This window comes from Salminus brasiliensis, chromosome 10, assembly GCF_030463535.1.
Source record: "Salminus brasiliensis chromosome 10, fSalBra1.hap2, whole genome shotgun sequence".
Taxonomy (NCBI): Eukaryota; Metazoa; Chordata; class Actinopteri; order Characiformes; family Bryconidae; genus Salminus; species Salminus brasiliensis.
In genome coordinates this window covers 38777037-38800561 of record NC_132887.1, presented here as the reverse complement: position 1 = coordinate 38800561, position 23525 = coordinate 38777037, and the positions used below count along the sequence as shown (strand labels likewise).

Here is a 23525-nt window from a genome sequence, read left to right as displayed (position 1 = left end):
TGAACTTGAATTGACATTTAATGAATTATATATTACATGATTGATGTGCACGTGTGTTACGTATGGATAAACAGATGAGTTTGTGCAACTCACTGACCACCACCGACAGAGGTACTATACTTAAGTCACATTATTCTTTTCTAGGTGCTGTAGAGAACCTTAGGCCAAGAGGTTAAATCCTTCATCTGCAGTCACCGAACAGACAGTACAGGTCATTGGCACGCAGGATGTAGTTAGTGGTGAGTTGTGAACTGTCATGTGTGGTCATCTACAGTGGACCAGTAGTAAGTTAGCAAGCCAGTGGTGCACAATCTACACAGATTCGGTGCTAGTCGAAGCGGAGGGACCCATAAAAGTTCAAGAGGGGCAAGAAGCCATTCACATTATTGGTCTTTCAGGTTTCAGATGATATTGACATGTCTGAAGTGACCTCAGGACATCAGAGGTGATAAGGAACGTCCCAGATATCTCTGAACTGACCTCAGGACATTTAAGGTGCTGAGGAACATCCCGGTTTCAGATACAATATTGACAGGTATCTGAACTGACCTCAGGACATTTAAGGTGCAGAGGAACGTCCCAGATCGCAGATATGATTTTGACAGGTCTCTGAACTGACCTCAGGACATTTAAGGTGCCGAGGAACGTCCCAGATCGCAGATATGATTTTGACAAGTTTCTGAACTGACCTCAGGACATTTAAGGTGTTGAGGAACGTCCCGGTTTCAGATACAATATTGACAGGTCTCTGAACTGACCTCAGGACATTTGAGGTGCTGAGGAACGTTCCAGATCGCAGATATGATATTTACAAGTTTCTGAACTGACCTCAGGACATCTGAGGTGCTGAGGAACGTCTCATTCTGAAAGAGGCAGCTGTAACAGAACACTAAAGCAGCGTTTATGGTAGAGCTGAGAGAATGTTCTGGTTCTCTCTGCTTTAAAGTGACAATTTGCGATTGTGTAAATTCACTCTTTTACGTGACAGTGCTTCAAACCACTGATGGCTGAGGCGTTCGGAGCCATTCCGACAGTGGTTATAATGATGGAAATGAAGAGTGTCCATTTCTAAAAGCAACGATAAGTTGACTACCATGAAGCACTCTGCTCCAGAGATACTGTCAGTCCATCAAAGCTGGAGATTTCACGTCTAGGTTCTTCTCAACACTGGAAAACCCACTGTGATCCATCATTCCAGTGGCATCACGTACATTCAGACCAGCTAGGTTTCTCTATTTCAGCCCAAAGTCCAAGACTCCAGCATGTGTTGGCCTAAGAAGGTCAATATGAAGAGTCTTCGCCATTTGGGTAGTATCCAGTATTGCATGCCTTTTTTGAGCACTTTGCCAAGATCATCTCAAAGATGACCCCCCAACTAGTGTCCACCCTACCATCAAATGAGGTCCTCGGTTCTGTGACAATCTGAGAAACATGCTGCTGTGAGATTCCACTGGATCACCAGAAGGTCCAGGCCTCCAGCTCCAGCACCCTGAAGTCACTGGTCTCGGAAAGGCTGCAGTTGTTGAAGGTGTAGCAAGGGCTGCTCCTGCCCAGGTACAGCGTCTCGTCCAACCACAAGCCAAAGTGACCGCTGTGGAGGGAAAGAAATGAATAAATAAAAAACAGGATAAATACGGGATCTGCGTTATTGTCCACAGGGTTGTGGGCTCGATACCCCGGTCCACTGTTGAGCCTTGTGCAAAGCCCTTAACCCAAGTCCAGGAATCAGGTGTGCTTGAGCATGGCCGACCCTGCCCTCTGACCCTGACGTTCTAAAGTTCACTTATTTGCAGTGTAAGGTTGTGGAGTATTACTACTGTGATTGCATAGAAATACCTGAATGGTGTTCATACCTTCCACCACCAATGGCAAAAGAGTCGAGGTCCCCCTTGATGAAGAAGGAGTTTTCACCAGTCCAGCGGAAACACTGAGAAACACACAACACCAGAAGATCAGAGAGGTTCTAGACCTTTAGTCCACGCCAGTTTATGTACTCCACAGGGCCTAAGAAAGCTGTGTCAGCAATGTGTGCAACTTAAAGTAGCTGAAAGCATTCATTAGAAGGGGTGTCCACAAACATTTGGACATGTTCTTTGCTGACTGGTTCAAATAAGAAGCACCGGGTGGTTCTTATGAAGTGGGAGGTGTGTTTAAGGATGTGTTCACCTGCCGTTTACCTTAAAGCGAGGGCGCAGAAGGAAGAGGAACGTCTCTCCTGTACCGTAAAAGGTGTCGCTAGGCCGTAAAGGATGAGAGAGGAAACTGCCGAACACCTGAGATACAGAAATATGAGCGAGAACAAATGGTTATAGATGTAAATCGCAGTAAATGAGATTAGAATTGAGTCTGATTTTACAGCGATAGTGATTTAGACATAAGACAAAGACAAAGGTCGGATTGGATCGGTATCGACTGATAGTCAGCATTAAGAACCATTAAGAAAGGGGGCTAAAAAAAAATAAATAAAAATAATAATAAAAAAAACCTTGATTGGAACATCCTTTGATTTAATACTATGGCTAATTGGTGTAGCTCCATAATGCCGACCCATTTAGACACAGATGAGACATCAGCCGACAATTCTCATATCAGTGCTAGTCCTAATGTTCTGGAAGTAGCGTTCAATGTTTTGGCTGGAGTGGCTTTGGAAAGTGCCTGACCTGCTGGTTGTCGTCTCTGATGAGCAGAAGGACAGGCGAGTCCGACACACTCAGTCTCCTGTACAGGGTTTTGAGGCTGGCGCCATGTTTGCTCGTTCCGTAGGCCAACTTCCACGAGTGACCAACCGTTCGCGGAGGCAACTCGCCAGAGAGCTGGAGGAGAGATGAATGAACATGGTTACACGTGATTATAAAAAGGTAAGGCACTAACACGAGCGCACGAATGCGTGGGCGAATGTCCTAACCTCTCGGACTTGCTGGGCATCAAGTATGAGGCTCTGCTTCAGAATGTCACTCAGTCCGTCTGGTTCTTTATCTACGGAGAGCGAGGAGACCCTGCTCCTGCCGTCCTCCACGCTCACCATCTACACGTGGACACCATTGACCAGAAACACATACACACAAAACCTTAGACACCACGTTTAACAGAACTTCTCAAGCTTCCTCTTGAAAGTGCACCCCAAGCCAAGACACACCTGCATCCCGCTGTATTTACACAGCTTTCCGGTGTGACTTCTTTGACATCTGTCAACTGTAGTACATTCACTTCCCTCTCAGCAGCTGCCAAATCATGCAAAACATTTCCACCATTTTTTTTTTTCACCCAATTCGAAAAGCCAAATACCCAACCCCCATTTATGGGACCTTCCCCAATCACTATCAATGCCCCTAACACTAGGAGGGTGAAGACTAGCACCGCCTCTTTTCCAACTGCCGCTGATGCAGCATCGCTAGGTAGGTAGGCCAGCGCACTTGGAGGACAGCCCAGCTCCCCATGAGTCATGTGACGAGGACGTGCCTTCAGCCCACCCCTGAGAGAACAAGGCCAATTGCTACACTGGCTCCTAGTGGCAGAGCCTTTTTCTGCCGTTGTTCTTTACACTGTGTCCAAATGTTATGACGAATGGACCAATAGAAATGCATCCTGAAGAGGTGCAAGTAGGCAATAGAAGACATCCCCCTGATTAATTAATCCAATCTGAGGGCTCAGAGGAGCTCAGCAGCCTAATGCGCTGGCCTGAGCCATGCCACATTTGGCCGTGCTCTCTCCGGGTGGGTAGATGGCGCTCTCCCCTCATCAGTCTTAAGCCATGTTGGCCGGCACAGGAGTCTGGTGTTTGTTGGTGTGGTGGAGCTTGGGATCTGGCGCTTTCCTCTGAGCGTGCCCAGCAGTTGGAAAAGAAGCTGTGGCTGGCTTTGCATGTATTGGAGGAGACGTGTGTGAAGTTGGGAGGGTGTAAGGATTAAAGACTGCAGTTAGCACAGTGCTAATTGGTGTAAATAAGCTTCTATTACTTGTTAGCTCTAACACACACACCTCCCACTCGTCCCCAGTGCGCCCATGCCTCAAAGACTCCTCCTCCTCTTCCTCTTCTTCTTCTTCTTCTTCTCCACCTCCCTCTCCATCATCGAGAAGCACAAAGTCGTCTTCGTCCCTCTCTGCTGCCTCCTCCTCCTCGCCTCCCTCCAGGATGCACAGGTCCGGCCTGTGCTGGCTTAGGTAGGCATAGAGCTCGTCTGAACTGCAGGGGTCAGCAGAGCACATCATAAACATACAGTAATTCTTGCCAAATCGTATTAGCAGGGTGCTAAACCACTGCTGCTCTTACCTCTCCTGCTGCAGAGTGAACCAGGCGTCTCTGGAGGCCACGGTTCTTGTTTTGCCCAGCTCCAGCGCTGCAAAGCCCTTCTTCTTTACGGCCTGCTGCTTCTGACGCATCCTCACGAACATCAGGGAGCTGGTGCCGCCCCGGCCTGGCGAGCACAGGAAGAGCATAAGACAAAAGGATCAGAGATGAGGCCATCAATGCATCTATGGATGCAAAACACATCACCCACACAGATCTGAGATGTTTCTCCTCAATGTCCACTATGTGGACAAAAGTTTTGGAACACCTGTGTCTAGTGAAGTATACTAGGGAGGCCAGGATGTTGGAAGATCACCACCCCACCTCTATCCCCAACTCCCAAACTCATCCCAAAAGTATTAGTACAATGCTGCTAAGGGGGCTTTATAGCTCCAGAGAGTCCTATTCTATTGGCAGTACATCTCTACAGGGACTAGACAAGCTCTGTGTAAGTGTTTGTGTGTGCATTTGCACATTTGTGTCAGCAACAGGTGCAAATTAAAGTAGCTAAATGTATTAATTAGAAGGGGTGTCCACAAACATTTGGACACATAGTGTGCATAATGCATAATAACCTGAAATCTGCTTCTTCAAACAGGGCTGCTGCTCCGTTTTACCGTCCCGTTCCAGCTCTGTGTAGGTTCCTCCGCAGCAGAAGGTGGCGGCGCTGCTCAGCACGGCCGCCCCGGTGGACTCCAGTCTGATCTTCTCCAGCTGCCGCTCCACCTCCGCCATGTCTCGGCTCTCCCCGCCCTCCTCCTCGCCCGCGCTCGCCTCTGGACCCAGGCCCCACGTCATGGACCTCCTCAGGGCAGGAGCGGCTTCCACCTTGGACTGAGCTGCGGTGCGGTGGGCGTCAGTCTGAGAATCTTTCATGGAGTCTTTGGAGGTTCTGCCCTTCGCCGCTTTCTTGCGATCTTTCCATCTACAACGACAGAAAGGACCGAGAGGTCACTGCTGAGGTCAACAGAACATCACGGTAGACTGAAGGAGAACCTATTTCTGTAGGGTAGAGCAAAAGACTGTTGTCCTTGTGTGGTCAACAGGCTGATCTCAGCTGACCCCAGTACAGACCTCTGCGTGGATTTGCTGAAGTGGACATTGGAAATGTCGGAGAAGATGCTGACCGATGTCAGGTCGTCCACGGTGCAAGAGAATAAATACTCCTCACAGCCGTTCTCCTGCACCAGTGGGAGGGACTTATGAGGGTCGAAAAAGATCTTATTGGCTGTCACCAGTAAAATCCCAGAGACCACGCCCTAGAAAAAGGGAGAGGGGGAGCGATTAGGGATGTTATTATTATTTTCTGAAAGACACCGGGATAGAGGGTTAACGAGAGGGCCTATAATGTCCAAGCTGGACGAGCCGGACAACAAAAAAGGCTGACTCTAGCTTTCGGGCTTCTTGGTGGCTAGATCAGAAGGTTGTAGGTTTGATACCCAGGTCGGTAATGCTGCCTCAAAATTGATCCAAGTCAATTGGTCCAGGCTTTCTACTACTAGATTTTGGAGGAGCATTGCTGTGAGGATTTGATTGCATTCAGCGACAAGATTACCACCCCACCTCATCCTAAAAGTACTGGATGGAGCACCATCATCATTTCAGAGAACACAGTTCTTCCACTGCTCCACAGCTCAATGCTGGGGGGGTGGTGGTTTTATACCTATGTAGCTGAATGCATTCATTAGAAGAGGTGTCCACATACATTTGGCCATGCAGCGTTTTTCATTCTCGGATTGGGACCACAAGGTTGCCAGTTCAATCCAAGTGAATGAGCAGTGCTTTCTCCACCCTCAACATTCACAGCTGAAGTGCCCCAATTGACCCTGACGCTCCAGGTGTGTGTTCTTACCCTATTCACCAGCGCGAGTGTGGTCTGCTGTAGTGTGACCTGCTTGTGCTGGGTACTCACTTTCCGATCTGTGATGAAGCGACAGAACAACTTGAGGTAAGGCATGTCTGCTGGCCCCTCGCCGTGTGTGCACTCAGGTGGGAGGGCCAGTAGGCAAAGCTGTCCATCGGGCATTGGCACCGCTTCCACATCCTGAATGTGATGAATGGGGAGAATAGGAACACGTCAGACAACAACGAGAACAATAGGTACAGTATATGTTTATGTGGTGCAGCATCCAGCCTAAAATTAGCCTAAATTAAGCCACAGATACCAACAATTCACTGCACAGTCCACCCTACACTGTACATATACCACTGGTAGCATCACTGTGCTCAAAGCTAAACAATACCATGGCGAAAACTGAAAAGCTCACATCATGGACCACCATAGTGTGGTGTCCGTAAGCCTACTCTCTTGGACTAGCCCTAATCCGGGCCTGGGAAACTGCCTCCAATAAAGGCACTAGTCAAGGGATGGGATCTACAGTACATCCAGCATTAGGCATTAGGCGATTTGCTGGAAGCAGGAAATATGGAAGTGGGCAAGCATCAGGATGTGGTCTACAAATTGCAATAAAAGGACGACCATCAGGGTCAGAACATCTCCAAAACATCAGGCAGGTCTTTAGGGGTGTTCTTGGTATGCAGTGGTCAGTGCCTACTCTTGTGGAGTCCATGCAATTTTGGTGGCACAAGAAAGATCTACACAATGTTAGACCTGAAGACCAGCTTTTTATGGCACCCAGAAGAAGCAAGAAGAAGAACAACAGACGAGAACAGAAGACAATGTATCTCTAAACAGGCAAAGATAAAGGTAGAACCGGGCCTCAGTCAGTTCTCTAGTTTGTGACACTGTGTCCAACCACCAGCCAATCCCACAGCTCCGAATTTCCACAAGGTTCCAAAGTCCACCTCCCCCTTTTGTTCTCCTGCGATCTCTACCAGACTCACTCACCAGCAGCTTGTCGTACTCCGCGTCCGTAGAAGGTGACACAGGGGTTGTGGGGGTCACAGCCTCCATCCTGGGCTCCAAACCTGGACAGAGGTCATGGGTCGTCGCCGTTGCTGCTGCGGGAAGCGGCTCGCGGGCGGAGGAGGCCTTGCTTCGTGGAGCGAGGAGCTGCTAGAGAGGGTGGAGGAGAAACACTGTGTCAAAGGAAAGCACAGGAGTCACACGCTGCTTTATCAGGCCACTACTAACTCTCTCACTTCCCCGTTTCACAGGTTCCAGTTTCACCGCAGGAGAACACGCCCACCCCTGCCCGCCCACTCCATGACATCATGAGCAGCACTCAGCCCACGAGGGATGGGGAGGAGATGATGTGACAGATTAGACGTGATGTAAACACTGTACGACTCTGGGGGAACTGGGCAGAGGAAGGACGCTCTAGGAAATGGAATAGGTCATCTAGGACAACCTGAGGGCCGATAAGTGTGCTGTGTACAGGGGCTCTGAGGTTGGTGGTGAGATGGTGGTTAATATTAAGGTCCAAAATACTGAAGTTATATAAAGGTTTTTACTAACAGAAAGCCCAGGTGGTTTTATTGTTATGGCTGATTAGTGTATATACCTGCGTGGCTGAGAGAGCCGAGCCGGGAACCGGTGGCAGGGAAGGATCTGTTGGTCTGCCGCTGAACTGAGAGGCCACGCTGAAGACTGTGTCTTCCTGATGAACCTGTTAGAAAGAAAGAAACACACACACACACACACACACACACACAGTTTAACTCTACTCCTCCTATCTCTACCACCTCTATCAGTCAAATGCTTTGCATTGAGGAAACAGTGGACTAGCACACTAATGCAAATAGAGGCCTATTCCATCACACAGTGTCTACAGTTTTCCATTACACACAGCCTAACTAAGTGGGAATGTGGTGGTCCATACTGGGACCATCCAAAAATCCCAGCAGACCTGCTCTTGACCGTCCATCTGAGTTAAGTTAATGTCCAGCAGAGCAAGTAAGCCTCCATTAGGCTCCTAAAGTGGGTCACAGACAACCGCCTACTGGCTTTTCCTTTTCTCGCAACAGTGTGTGTGTGTGTGTGTGTGTTTGTGTGTGTGTGTGCATACGGATTGATGGATCAACTAAGATCCACTGACTGAGATGAACTTCTAGAACCAAACAAACAGGCAGAAAACAGGCAGACCGTGTCTGCAGTCACTGAGACCCGACTTTCACAATCCCTGAAATTTTCCGCTTCCATTAGACAACCAGTAAACCAGTAAACCAGTAAACCGTGTCGTAACTGGATAACTTCAGGGCATGACTTCAACACTCTTTCCAGACGCAGATTACCCTCAGAATGAAATCTCCAATGGAAATCTACAACTAGGCTAAATGATGCGTCTGGTCACTTCACTGGTCACTTCACAACGCCCAAAAATGGAAAAGGGCATCAGTCCAGTCCACGGAAGTTAACCTCAACCGCTGCTGTTCCTTCTCCAGAAGAACGTCCAGCTGGAAAAATGGGCCAATTCCAAAACCCCCAGACTGTTACATCACAGTCTTGACTCCTTATATTTTATATCCATGCTTAACGCTGTGGATATGAATATGAAGATATGGAAGCAGAGCTAAAAAGGCTAAAAGCTAACATTAGATTAACCAATCGAAACACTTGAGAGGGGCTGGTTAGAGGGTCTGGTAAGGTTAGCTACTACAATCTCTTCAGCTAGCAAACCCAAACCATGCAGACGGGACACTGGGAGGACAACAAAAGGACAAAGACAAGTTCCTTGTGCAATTTTAAAAGGTGGTCTAGGATAGGCTAAAAGCTAACACTACAAGACTCTACCACAATCACATATGACTAGCTAACTGCACGCTGTGCTGAATGGACACCGAAAGTACAACAAACAGAACCAGGACCTTGAGACGACAGCCCCATGATCCTGCGGGTTAAAGGCTAAGCTAGGCCAGACGACACTAGACTATAGGCCACAGTCAGGTGCTAGGTTAAAAGCTAACCCCACCAGACCCTACTACAATCCCTCCAGCTGACCAACCGTGGCGTTTCCCATGAGGAAAATCAGCGAGGCAAAATAACAGGGTGGTAAATCAGCCCGTATCGGAGCACTTCTTCCCAAAACAACGACTTAAATAGTCAATAAACGCTCAATAAAGCTCCAGAAACGTTCAGGCTGAAGTTAACGTGTGTTTGTCAGTAAGGCTCTATGCTAAACACAGAATGCTAAACCAGCGAGAAACTGGAAGACGCCACAACCGGCTTCCAGCCTATGGCGTCCTTCAGTAACGGGAATGTGGAATTCGGTCATTACCAGAGCTCTTTTAGACCACTCGGCCCCATTGTAAAGCTTCAGCAGAAATTTCTGAATCTCCATAAATCCCAACGACTCACGGCCGGTAATGAACAGGCGGCTTAAAAGTGCAGCACTGACAGCTCACAGCGTTTCGCTGACCTTTGCTCAGTAGCCTTTCTGTGGGTTTCAATATGATGTAACATAATGGCTGTAAGATCTGCAGAGGTTGCTGGTTTTATCTGTTGAGTAGAAGGGTGTGACTGACAGTACGAAAGTGGGTGAGAGACACTGTGAGCTGCAGTACCTCTCCTACACTATGTATACTGTGCAACATAATACTGTGCATCAATGTGTATGTGCATTATGGGTAAGGGTGTAGTAATACATCATCAAATCAATGACCGTAAGATAATAATATTTAATAAACAAATGTACAAACTAAATTGATCAGGCTATTTAAAACATGTATAAATAACTGAATAAGTTTAGTGCATTGTTTTGTCTGCGGGGACTACGAACAACCTCATTAATACACTAATATCACATAACTTCCATATTTTTATAATTGATTTATTTTCCTTTGAATTTTGCATTTCTTTGAAATTTTAGAAGCAAAATATAATTGTAATGTAATAAAACATATAATAAATAATGAATCATCCTTCTTTATTTGCACAATGTTTTGCTTTGAAGTCAGATTTGAGACTAACTGAATCAGTTCTTAAAGAATTATATCCGAGTCAGTTCACTGTTAGGTTACATCTGAATTTTCAAGATTCACTGAAACGAATCTTGTGTAATGGTAATTGAATCAGCTTATTGTGATTCAGATTGAAAAAAAAAATACACAGAATCAGTTCGTAATGGATCTAAGTTGAACTGAGTTGTTGTGAGGTCAGATTTGAGACTTCATGAGATACTGAATCGGTTATAAAAGAATTGTGATTGATTTGATTCATCTTGAGAACAGATTTGATACTTCATTATACCCTGAATCAATTCTTAAAGGATTATAATTGAGTCAGTTCATTGCAAGGTCACGCCTGAGTTCTTAGGATTCACTGAACCGGATCTTATATAATGATAATTGAATCAGATCATTGTGATTCAGATTCATGATTCATGAAATTGCACTGAATCAGTTCTTAATGAATTATAATTGAGTCAGTTCATTGTAAGGTCAGATCAGAGTATTTTATAATGCACTAAACTGGTTCCTTAATATTCATAACAGAATCGATTCATTGTGAGAGCAGATTTGAGACTTCATTGTGCACTGAATCAACTCTTAAAGAATTATAATTGAGTCTGTTCATTGAAAGGTCACATTTGAGATTCCGGGTTTCAGAGATACTGAACTTATATCTTATGGCTAATGATAATTGAATCAGCTCATTGTGATTCAGATTCAAGATTCTATGATGCACTAAATCTATTCTTAATGAATCTTAATTAAACTAATTCATTATGTGGTCATATTTTATTTCATATTGCACTAAAATGATTCTTTATTAATCATAATTTAAAAAAAAGAAATGAGATTATAGATTCATTGTTTATTGAGTCATTTATCATAGATTCATCATGTCAGATTCAACCTGGGACTTGAGATTTTATAATGCACTGAACTGATCTGTTGTGAGGGTCAGATATTTGCACCCATAGATGTGAGAACGTGTGCATGTGTGTGTGTGTTTGTGTGTTTAAGTGTGTGTGTGTGTGTGTGTGTGTGAAAAAGTCTTTTACTCACCCCTTGTGCATTTCTGCTGCTTGATTCACTCGATGATGACTCCAGAGTCTTTGTTGTTTCAGATGGGAAAGCGGCCTCTGTAAAAACAGCCCCACAAAAACATCTATTAAAAAAACCCTCCCACACTTCATCTGTCGCTGGCTGGGTCTCCCGATCTGCTGTTTGTTTAATGTGTCTGATTCGTTCTCCTATTAAAATAGAATCAGTCTGAGTCAAATACAGCTGCATATCCTGCTCTCCCTGCAGGATCCTCATCTTCAGCTGTTTATGGTGGCACTGTGGGGTGTAGTAAACCAATAGAAATGCTCTAAAATGACCTGAAAATATTTTCCCCACCAACTTCCATTCAAAGCCATTGACAGCCATTGACAAGGTCCCTCAAAGCAGTCCAGCAGACTAAGGCACAGTCACTATGATCAGAGGATCGTTGGTTCGAATCCCAATCAAGCTGTTAGCCATCGGCAGCCGAGGCCCAGAGAGAGCGCAGTTGGCCTTGCTCTCTCCACACAGCTCTCTCCCACTGCTCCACAGCTCAATGCTGCTGGGGGGCTGTATACCCCTCAAGCCCACGCCTGGCATTAGGCAGCATGGTGCCTATAGGTTCATGTGGATCTGCTCCAGAGAGTCCTATTCTATTGGCAGTGCTTCTACTTCCACAGGGACTAGACAAGCTGTGTGCTGCAATGGGAACAACTTTAAGTAGCTGAATGCATTCGTTAGAAGGGTGTCCACAAACTTTTGGACACATAGTGAATTAGAAAGCACCCTGTTAAAAGGCTGTATCAAGGGGTTGAGAAACTCTCCGTGTTCCGGGGGGCATCCGAAGGCTTGCCCTCCCACCTCAGATCTGTTTATTTTATGTGTGTGATCTTGCCTGTAGCTCCGTCTACAGACTTGTGGTCATTGGTTTGAATCAGGCATTTCCAAACTGGACTCTCTCACCTTTGAGGTAGTACTGCCTCAGTCTGGGGTTGCGGATGTGATGACGTCCGGCGCTGGCCTCTGCTGTGGGCAGAACGTTCCGAGCTCGGTTAGTGTGGGAGGTGGTGTCCCACGGCCCTGTGACGAAACCAGGGGGCTGGGTGACGCCTGCTGGCAGCTTGGTGCCCAGTCTGTGGGTCAGTGCAAGAGAGAGGATGATGTAACACAGTCAACGTCTGATAAATTCCTTAAGGGCTCCAGTTCCCTGCTATTTAGACCAGTGCTATCCAGTCATGTCAGAATATTATGACCACCCCTGGTTTGGAATGTCACTGAAGGCAATCAGCAATCAAATCCTCACAGCAATACTTCTCCTAAATCTAGTAGAAAGCCTTCTTCTCTGGATATAAAAAAGAGTTTTTCTAATATTGATTTAAACAGAAACAATAAATGACAAGGTGTCCAAATACTTTTGTCAACAACACATCTCCGCCTATTCAACCAACAGCAGTTTACCCCCCCTCCTCCTCTCTCATGTTGCAATTCTTAGTAGTGTTTGAGTTCTGAATGAGGCACAATACCGGGCACCCAATCAGACAGAGCTCATTTGCATATATCCGTCTTAAAGGTGCAGTGTGCTTAACAACCAGGTTAAAGCTATGGGATAAAGAAAGGTTAAAAATGGTTCCATAAAGATGAATTATGACCATTTGTGGAACATAACACTGCACAACTGTTGTAAGTGGCCCTTAAGGACAATAATAAAACCCGGGGATAATGTAGGATACGGACCCTTTAAGACCGTCTTAACTGGTTGAGAGAGGGAGTGTTTAAAGTGATGCTCGCTCTACCATTAAAGAAAGATCTTTTGTGCTAAGAAGCTTTCAGGAAACCCAGCCCAGATTAGCTGGGTCAGTCCGCTGTTAAATATGCCATATTTGCTGCTCTCTAAGCTGCTGCTGGGAGAATTCCTGAACTTGAGGCTGAAACTGAAATGACTCAGTATGTTCCATTCTTGGTTACGGTGAGCAATCGCGCTATGTGTGGGACTTTTTAGGCAAAAAACAGATGCAGAGGTCTAGTCTGAGTCACGTCTGTCTGGGTGAGCTGCTGAAAAGTATGATTCTAAACTACCGAACTCAATTCCAACACCTTCAGGACACATTCAAAATTTTTATTAAAGTTATAAACTAATTTTATTGCCCTTATAGTAATTATTTATGGCTTTTATATGGACGATATTACGACATTATGAACCTTAGATAACATGTTAAGCCTTCATGTTCCACATCGCAGGCTCCTAGATGGAGCCAGTGGGTGCTCTGCTAGAACACAGGGGTAAAAACAAAGGACCTGAACCGGACTGAGCTTAAATAACTGCCAGGATCGGCTCCAGTCCAGTGGATCAGAGCATCAACTTATTCTAAGCCTGATCCAGTTCCGATCCTTTGTTTTTACCGCTGAGCTCTAGCAGAGCTCCCTCTGGCGCCCTCTAGAAACACACTCTGGTCACTGCTTTACTTTTAAATCACGTCCAATTAGAAATGTGCCGTTTTCTTTGGTTCTAATCCAACACTAAACCATGTGTACCACTGAAAGTATTTGGACGCCTGCTCATTCACGGTTTCTTCTGAAATCAAGGGTATTAAAAAGAGCTAATTCTGATTTTGCTGGAGTAACTGTCTCTACTGTCCAGGGAAGAAGACTTTCTACATTGCATTCAGCGTCAAGAGGGTTAGTAAGGTCAGGATGTTGGATGATCACCACCATACCTCCTCACCAATGTTTTGGACATATGGAGGAGCATCAACCATAATTCCAGAGGACACAGTTCTTCCACTGCTCCACAGATCAATGCTGGGGGGCTTTACACCCCTTTACTAGCCCACGCCTGGCATTAGGCAGCATGTTGCCTAACATGCTCCACAGAGTCCTATTGTTTTGGCAGTACTTCTCTACAGGGACTACACGAGCTGTGTGTGTATGTGTGCATTTGCAACTCAAAGTACCTAAATGCACTTATTAGAAGGCGCGTCTACAAATATTTGGACATATAGTGCTGTCAGAACATTCTGAACTTTTTCAGAATCGATACAGCATTGCTAAACATAATATCACGATATTTCGATATATATATCAATATATCCTTACACCCCTACCTGACGCTTGAGAACTCCTCCTAGCCCACCCGACCGCCCCGGTCTTAAGCATGTGGCGGTGCAGCAAGACCAGGCATAAAATAAAGAGTCGATTTTACACACCTGGCAACCCAGGCCTCTCTCAAAAGCTCTCAAAGAACCATCTGCCCACCTACAGCGCGCCGTCTTTATCAGACGATCAGCAACGGCGAGCAGGTTCCACCGCACTGATGTGTAAACGTGTGAAACATGAACCAGCATGTACTGAGCTGATAAAGGACTGGCCTGTTCTTCACGCTGCCAAAGTAGCCGGCTCTCGCCTTGTCCCTCTGCTGCCTGCAGTCCATCGCTCTCGGTTCCGGGTCTAGAAGCAGGCCAGTCCCTGGAGGGCTTCAGTGGACGAAACAAAAGCCGGAGCTGTCCCCTCCCGCTCGCCGAGCTGGACCCGTCTTCCTCCGCTTTTCCTTCGTCATCCTCGTTCTACAGAAGCACCTGCAGTGAAATGGAGGAGAGCTTGAGTTTCTGTGTAGGTATATTTTAGAATTACACACACACATACACACACACACATACACACACACACACACACACACACACACACTCACTATTCTTTGTAAATGCAGACACTGCTAAACACTGTCGGACACTGTGTTATTTATACTTGATACTTAAAACTGATACTGAATAATTTACAGTAATTAACATATAATTTAGGGCAGAAACAGAATAATTCATAGTGGATACTGAATAACAAAGTTGTTACTGACTAATTAATAATAGTTAATTACTGAATAATGTAGAGTAGTGCTGATAGATTCATAATGGATACTGAATAATAAGCAAATCAGTTAATTATTGAATAGTTGATAGTGAATGATTCATAGTGGGAACTTTATCATTTAAAGAGGTACTGATAATTTCATAATGGGTACTGAATAATTCACAGTGGATACTGAATAATTCACGGTGTAAATGGAATTATTCATAGTAGAAACTTTAGCATTTATAGTGGTACTGATGAATTCATAATGGGTCCTGAATAGTTCATAGTGGATACCAAATAATCCACAGTAGTTATTAAATTATTAGTGGATCCTGAATAACTCATAGTGGATCCTGAATAACTCATAGTGGACACTGAATAACTCATAGTGGACACTGAATAACTCATAGTGGACACTGAATAACTCATAGTGGACACTGAATAACTCATAGTGGATACTGAATAACTCATAGTGGATACTAAATAACTCATAGTGGACACTGAATAACTCATAGTGGACACTAAATAACTCATAGTGGACACTAAATAACTCATAGTGGATACTGAATAACTCATAGTGGATACTGAATAACTCATAGTGGATACTAAAGTAAATAATTCAGAATGGTTGCAGGACAATTCATAGAGAATACTGAATCATTTATAGCAGATACTGAATAATGGCCTTTAGACTGAATGTAAATGTATTAGTGTATAAATAAATGAAGGGTTCAGGCTTTAAGGGCTTAACTGGGTCTAAGTTCATCTATTAGAAGTCAGATGCAGTTCTGTAGCAGAACCCAGCTCCACAGTTACATAAGGGGTTTTGGACCTGGTGCTGTTTAGGAGCTACTTTTCCAGTATGTTAATACGCAGTCTGGTTCTGATCCGTTTCCGGCTCGTTTAGTCCATTTTGCGGCTAATCCACTAAAAACACGCCGTTACAGCGAGTTTCCCTCAACAGCGCCTCAAATTCCTCAGGGCCGGACCTGGCCGGCGGAGCAGCCGAGCAGCCGAGCAGCGCTGCGTAACAGACCCCCACCCCCGAGCCAGTGCACCCGACCACCGCTGCAGAAACACGGGCTTCCCATTTCCACTGAATCAACCATTCACTAACATGCTGGCGAACACCCTCCCCGGGTAGCTGGCTAACCCGCCACCCATCGCAAGTGAAGGGTGAAGATGATGATGATGAAGATGATGATGATGATGATCATAAGGGAAGACCAGCACGCGGCTGTTATCTAACGCGTTACGGCATTTCGTAAGAATGTGCAAAACACAGTAAAAACAGCACAGACTACTAACCTTCCCATTACTGTGTCCCACTAATCCTCAGGATGCTGCAGTGTGTGTGTGTGTGTGTGTGTGTGTGTGTGTTTGGATTGGATGAACGCACGCACGCACTTCTGCTTCTTCTATGGAGGGGACTGCATACTGCACGAGCACACCGCCTCCTGTTGGATTATACTGTTGGATAAAAATATATAAATAAAAATAATAATAAATGAATGTGAACGAGTATTCAGGGGAGAAATATACATCATTTATTCGATTTAATAAATTGTTCCTTCAATGTAATAAAAAAAATCACTTGATCGTTTTCTGGATTAAATAAATCGTTTTGTGAATATAATAAACAATTTATTCAATTTAATAAATAATTCACTCGATTTTCTCGATCGTTTTCTGAATATAATAAATAATTTTCTCAGTTTAAAATAATATAAACTCAAAACGTTTCCTGAGTTTAATAAATCATTTCTTCAATTTAAGAAATTATTCCCTCGATTTCATAAATCATTTATCCTCTCTAAAATAATATAAAAAATAAATTAAACGTTTCCGCAGCGTAGAAAAACGTTTCCTCTGTTAAATTATTATTTTTTCCAAGTTTATTATGTTTTTGTTTCCTTGATTTAATACATTGTTCCTTTGGTTTGACTATCGGTTCCATCAATTTCATAAACCGTTTCTCACTTTAAAGATATATTCTATTGATTAAATTAATTGTTCCCTCCCTTTAACTAAAGTGCCATCTCCATGCTGAACTGAGGGAATGATTAAATACATTGAAGAAACAACTTTTTTGTATATTAAATCTACTGATGTATTTTTAAATGGAGGAAATATTTAATTAAATCAAGGGAATTATTTATGTTTTTTAAATCTTCTTCTTCTAACTTAAAACCTATGAAAGTTATAAAAAAGAGGCCCAAAGGTTTGTTTTTTAAAAACTTTTATTTTGTCCGTTTAAACTTTTACTTTGTCCGCCGTTTTGATTGGTTGCTAAGATTGCGCGAACCACCACTAACCAATCACAGCGCTGCATCTCTGGCTAACTGGCTAAAGCCGCATCTTTATAGTATTCGGTCCTCTGCGTCTCAACGGAGCGAAGAACGGGAGATTTGTACAGGTTACGATGAAAATCTGCTCCTTTTAAGCGCTGATTTATCGCAGGACACCTGCTCTGTGTTTTCGGTCGCGTCGTGTCGCGTTTGTTAGCGGATACGTTTGGTTCGTGTTTGCTTCGTTAGCTGGCAGCGAATGAGGCTAAGCTAACTAACAAACGGGGGTCAACTCTCGTTCAGGTCCAGGATGTGAGAATCCACCCCGGGATTTGACTCCGCCTGCCTGGCCGTCGGTGCTGCAGTCAAGCTGCAGCGGAGCCGCCAACGCGGCTGGAACAAAATCCTGGGGTGGATTTTCCCATTCTGGCCCTACATTTACCCCCTTTTCACACAACGCAAGGTTATTAGTCAATAATACACGCTGGCTTATTAAAACGGCTTGCTTTCTTATAAGCACGGAACTAAGTTTAATTAGGGGAGGAAAATAAATTGTTAAATTGTAAAGCAATCCGTTTTAGTGGTTAACTTTGCGAGGTTAGCTTAGCTAGAAAGCCAGGCTATTGCTTAGAGACTCCTGGGTACTAGAGCACACATTATTATGGGTTTTCATTGTTATTATTATTATTATTAATATTTTTTATTAATGGTTTGTCTGATCAACGTTATTCTAACTCAAATAATGTCTTCCATATTTAATAGCATCAATGGAAGACACTCCTAGACTTTTTGGTGCATTTTAGTGGTTCCCTAATTCAGCCTCCAAGCCTTGAACCTCTTGAGTGGTCTGGCAGGGGGCTGATCAGGTCAGGATTAATCAACACAGGTCCAAGTTTGCCATCTGTCTGTCTGCTAAGTACTTGGCAGACACACACACACATACACACACACACACACAAACTAGGACAAATCAAGAGCCAATTTCCGCTGCCAGGGTCCTTCTGTCTTTGCCCTGGCACATTGGACGTTGCTCCACATCCTTAGATTAGTTTAGACCGTACAGGCTTGGTTACTACAGTAACCCTTTTCCGAGCACTTTTCCGATAAGGATCCCTAGACGCTCCCAGGCCAGCCCGGGGATGTGACCCTCCAGTGGTTCTTGGGTTTTCCTCTGTGTCACCTCCCATTGGTGGTGTACCAGGCACCCAGGACCTGCCAGAGGAGTTCTTCCATGATGGTGACATGCTGGAAACTGGATACCTGAGCTGCAGCTGCTGATGACTTCTGATCACCATGGTCTTGTAAATCAACCCTCTAACTCCTTGTCCTTCTCTCTAGATGTTTGGTGGTCTTACAGCTGTAGACTGAATCATCCCCAGCATCATGTCCTGTGTCGTTCAGTGATACACCTTCAGCAGTAGTGCGTGCCAGATCTTCTTAACTGCTTCTGATAAGATGGAAACCGAAGCGGTAAGCCTTCTCTCTGTCTGCTGCGCTACCTACTTGCTGCTACTCTTGGTGGTGCTGAGTACATGGCTTATATTTGCCTGTGTGTTTTTCCAGGCCGTGATACCCATCTGGCAGAACAAACCTCATGGAGCGACCCGAAGTGTGGTGAGGCGAATCGGCTCCACGCTGCCGCTGAAACCTTGTCCTAGAGCATGCTTCCAGGTAAACGCGCAGAGAACTGTGTGTAGTGTTATGCATAGCTTGTCTGTGTGCCTAAGCTGTCATAATCTAATGGCAGTGGCTTGTACAAGCTGTCCAATTCTATATTTATGGGGTTGGTTATTATTGAAGGGAACCTCTATCTGTCCTGTGTGTGTTTGCCAGGAGCTGCCAGGTCTTCCTCCGCTGCGACCCTCTGATGGCCCAATGGTACCAACGCTGGCTGACATAGCTTGGATCGCAGCTGATGAGGAGGAAACCTACGCCAGAGTGAGGTGTGTCTGCAACCTTTTAAGGGTTATTCTTGTCAGTTAATTCAGTGCGAACTCAGTGCGATCCAAACGCAGAGCCGTGGAGGGATAACGGGACAAATAGCGTATTAAGAAATGCTCCGTCAACCAGCTCTTTTCTCCCACTGACCAGGAGCGACACGCGCCCCTTCAGGCAGGAGTGGAGGCCGACGCCCCTGCTGGTGCTCCACAGGAACTCCTCGGTACCCAACTTCAGGCGTGAGGGCAAGCGCATGGAGGGTCTGAGGAAGCCGGGCGTGACCGCACTGAACCGCACCACAGCCCTGCAGGACGAGCTCAGCCGGCTGCGGGCCCAGATCGCCAAAATCGTGTCCGGCGAGTCAGGTAGGGAGAGCTGGGTGTGACTATAACAGTGACTATATGTACAACAGTTCTTCACATGCACTAAATGGACAAAAATATTGGGACACTGTCTCCACTGTCCAGGGAAGGAGGCTTCCTATTGGAAATTTGCTAGAGAGCATTGCTGTATAGATTTGATTGCATTCAGCGACAAGAACGTTAGCGAGGTCAGGATGTTGGAGGATCACCACCCCCCCTCATCCCAAAAGTACTGGATGGAGCAATACCATCATTCCAGAGAACACAGTTCCTCCACAGCTCAATGCTGGGGGGCTTTATACCCCTCTAGCCCACACCTGGCATTAGGCAGCATGGTCCCAATAGGTGTTCTATTGGCAGTACTTCTTTTCAAGGACTAGACAAGCTGTGTCAGCAATGGGTGCATATTCAAGTGGCTGAATGCATTCTTTAGAAGGGGTGTCCACAAACATTTGGACATGTAGTATATGTGAGACGTGAAATTGTTAACTAGTGTTAAAGCCACTCTTCAGCAGTTTGCTTTAACAGGCATGATGAATGCTGAAGCCCAATCCTGTCGCGGTGTAGATGTGACTGCTATTTACAGCAGCTCCCTGTCCTTCGCGGTCTAAATAGAGGGGGTAGAAGTGCATTATGCAACACCGGTCGTTGAATGGCATTGCATGGCAGGGCACGGACCAAGGCAACAAGACCCCTGGGGAAAAGATTGGGGTTGCTTGTGTAATCTATGTAGTGTTCTCCGATAGTGCCTTAGAACAGAAGCTTCAGAGTCATGGGAATGGTATACGGACTGTACTGGGGAGGCTCGAGGCATCTCGATCATTCCCACTCCGGGCCGAAACATTGCTTCTCTACCTTCTGTATCCCTCAGCTTGTCAACAAATGCACATGTACAGTTGTCCACGAGGGGTGCACATGTATTTACAGCTGTGGTGTAGAAGTGAATTACACTCCCCACCTGTAGGGGGAGCTCATGAGCAAAGACCCACCGGTTCTCGCATAATGAGCGTCCTGAAGCCAGCTTCTTGTTTTGCAGACTCCAACCCCATCACCCCTGACCTGCTCTCTCCTGATGACACCACCATGGGTTTCTCCATGGCTCCTTTCGAGGCAGCCATGTACCAGCCGGCCGCCTCGGCCTCCTTCGTCATCAGCGACGTCACTGAGGAAGACGAGGTGGAGGAAGACGAGGACGAAGCGGAGGTGTCCGAGCTGGTGCCAGACCCCATGCCGCCGGTCTCCATGACGGCGTCTGCGACCTTTGACCTCGACCACCCTACTATGGACTTCCGAGAGGCGGAGGAAGACACGGTGTCTCTGTCCAAGTCCACAAGCTTCGCTGACGTGAAGGACATTCTGAAGGACATGAACCGCATGAAGATGTGCAAGGACAGGTGAGTGGACACGGACGCAGACGCTGTCTTTCAGAAGTTGTTCAGAAGTTTGGTTTGGACAGGGGGGAAAAAAGTGTGTATTTGTGCAGGTTTACTCGTGGCTGTACGTCACTGAGAGAGGAAGACTCTGCAACTCTGATATCTGAAGCTCTGAGGAAGAAGTTCACGCTGAGGGACGAAGATGTCAGTATGAAGTAATGTGTCTCCACGCCGTTGTCCACCTGCTCGTCCAGCACTCCATGTAAGAAATGCAACCAAACGTTTTGCAGTCCTGTAGATGTCATGGGAAATAATATATATGACTATTTTTGAGTTTCACTTTTTTATTTATGATTTTAAAATATTTTTTTATAATAGTTAATTAGTGGCTAATTCTTCTCATTTTCTCCCAGATTGGTACTTCCAATTGACCCACCTTTGGTAAGGCATGGGAGCAAGATCTTTTATCATCTGGCATTAGGCAGGTTGCCAGGACTTGGTTATCTCGCTCCAGGCGCCTTACTAAGTAGTGGCCACAACTTAATTTTCTCATTTAAAAAGGTCTTACTACGTAGTGGCCACAACTTAATTGTCTCATTTTAAATGCCTTACTAAGTAGTGGCCACAACTTGGTTATCTGCTCAAGGCGCCTTAGTTGTACTTAGTAGTGGCCACAACTTAGTAAAGCCCTAATTAGGATGTGAAAGAGTTAACTTATCTTGTTTCCAAGCCTTACTAAGTAGTGGCCACCACTTAGTTTTGTTAATGCTGGATGTTGCCAGAGGGGCTCCATAGAAATGGGTTATTTGTGCAGTGTATAAATTGACTGAACAATAATTTTGCAGTTATTTCTCACTGTTTTTATATTTTAAATAATTAATTAAAGGAAAATACAATCTAGCAAGACACAGGCCCTTTAATCTTTGGCCAGTTTAAACAGTCTTTGTACACGTAAGTAAATATGATCACTTCCCCAGAATCATTAGCATGCGTGGTCATTCCAGTGGACTGGTTTGTCCTCCGGAGGCACAGCCGCTGTTCACAACAGCTACGCTGAGCACTGCTGCACTGACCTGCTGTCCTTTCTAAGAGCTCAGTCTGACGATGCTCTCCGTCTGTTGTTTTTCTGCTTCTGTTGCCAGGCCTGTGCCCGTGGACTGTTGCCATGGAGACCCCAAAACGCCCCATCAGCAGTGATGCAGAGTTTCCTCCTGCGACCTGCGCTGCCCTGCCCATCCCACCACCCCGTAACGACGCAGTGTTGCAGTGACTACACCTGCAGGAGAGGGACGTGCTCTCTTTTGTAGTTCTCCTAGCCATCAAAACACTTCTGTACAGAACACACACACACTCACACTCCCTCACACACACACGCACAGAGAAGATTCATCTGTGTAGAGGTGTGAGTGTGTGAGCGCACATTGCCATGTTGATGTCCTTCAGAGCGTTTGGCCTCTAAAGCAGTGTAGGTGTGGTGTAGTGTGGTCTTGTTGGGAATTGGTCACTGCATCTCGCTGTATCTTCCTCTACGTCTCCTTCTTCTCCCCCATCTTTTTATTTGAACATCTCCTCCTTTTTAAAGCGCCCGGCGTTCTTCTAGCCTCCAAAGTCCTGATGATCCTGATGATCGTTCTGAACACAAGCCCCTAACGCAGACTAGATGTGATCAGATTAGATCTCGCTGCATCTACTTCTAAAGCATGCAAAGCCTCTCCATTCCTGATGTCCCTCAGCCGACGTTCTCAACACCATTAAGCCGTGCAGGATGCTTGAGTGAACGAGCGCAGTTCTCTAAATGTCCCGAACATATATATATATATATATAGCCCGTCTTGCCTCCTTGGGTCCCTCATGAAGCCCTGCTACACATACTTGAACCATTTTTGATGACTGACTAGTTTTTTTTGTGTGTTTTAGTTTTTTACTCTCACTAAAAACCAAAAAAGCAGAACACCTGAGAGTTTTTGGGAGGGTGTAAGAGTTCTGCTAGGTGTGTTGCCCCTTTTTTTTTAATTATTATTTTAATTTGCTTGAGTAGCTCAAGTTTTCTACTTGTGCAGCTGAAGCCGATTTGAAGTATTTCATCTGAGCCACAAGATAACCAAGTTACCAAGTTTGGGGAAACACACTAATCTAAACTAGCTGCTAGGTCTCATATTGTTTGCTGTGGGATTTTTTTTTTGGGGGGGCGGGGGGTTTCTGTCCATGCGCAAGTGTGAGAGGAGACTCTGCTGGTGTACGCGTCTCACCCAGACTGTGTAACTGTTGTAACCTACGTTTGTCTGCAGTGTGTTTTATAGCTGCTGTTGCTGCCTCTCTGATTAGCTGACTGTGAGGAGGGAGGGGGGGGGGGGGTCTGTATGTGTTTTTATATTGATGATGATGATGATGATGATAATGGTGGTGTTCCTTCCCCACAGTCTACAAGAACATATTTTGTGATAGTCTGCATGTGTGTATGTGTGTTTCTTGAGGACTGAACTAAAGTTGGAAGCCTTGAATGCTAACTGTGTGTGTGTGTGTGTGTGTGTGTGTGTGTGTGTGT

At 45.4% G+C, this 23525-nt stretch overlaps 2 protein-coding genes across 3 annotated transcripts; one reads left to right on the top strand and one right to left on the bottom strand.

Moving 5' to 3' along the window:
- LOC140564509 (oxidation resistance protein 1) lies at nt 1-16443 on the bottom strand. The gene is made up of 16 exons (XM_072690055.1): nt 16328-16443; nt 14542-14748; nt 12140-12309; nt 11198-11274; nt 7753-7857; nt 7137-7304; nt 6201-6332; nt 5363-5547; nt 4864-5213; nt 4271-4415; nt 3979-4183; nt 2906-3025; nt 2661-2813; nt 2178-2273; nt 1854-1927; nt 1-1591 (listed from the first exon to the last, which is right to left on the bottom strand). The coding sequence occupies exons 2-16, from the start codon at nt 14601-14603 to the stop codon at nt 1456-1458; spliced, it is 2178 nt and encodes a 725-aa protein (XP_072546156.1). The 5' UTR covers nt 14604-14748; nt 16328-16443; the 3' UTR covers nt 1-1455.
- A 907-nt stretch (nt 16444-17350) lies between these two features.
- Nucleotides 17351-23313, top strand: mtfr1l (mitochondrial fission regulator 1-like). 2 transcript variants are annotated; one of them, XM_072690053.1, is made up of 8 exons: nt 17351-17435; nt 18646-18777; nt 18871-18978; nt 19141-19250; nt 19399-19610; nt 20644-21001; nt 21091-21242; nt 22123-23313. In XM_072690053.1, exons 2-7 carry the CDS (start codon nt 18763-18765, stop codon nt 21197-21199), a joined length of 912 nt encoding a protein of 303 aa, XP_072546154.1. In that variant the 5' UTR covers nt 17351-17435; nt 18646-18762; the 3' UTR covers nt 21200-21242; nt 22123-23313. The 2 variants fall into 2 exon arrangements, with proteins under 2 accessions (XP_072546154.1, XP_072546155.1); XM_072690054.1 differs by lacking the exon at nt 17351-17435 and having other exon boundaries at nt 17708-18777.
- The last annotated feature ends 212 nt before the right edge of the window (nt 23314-23525 follow it).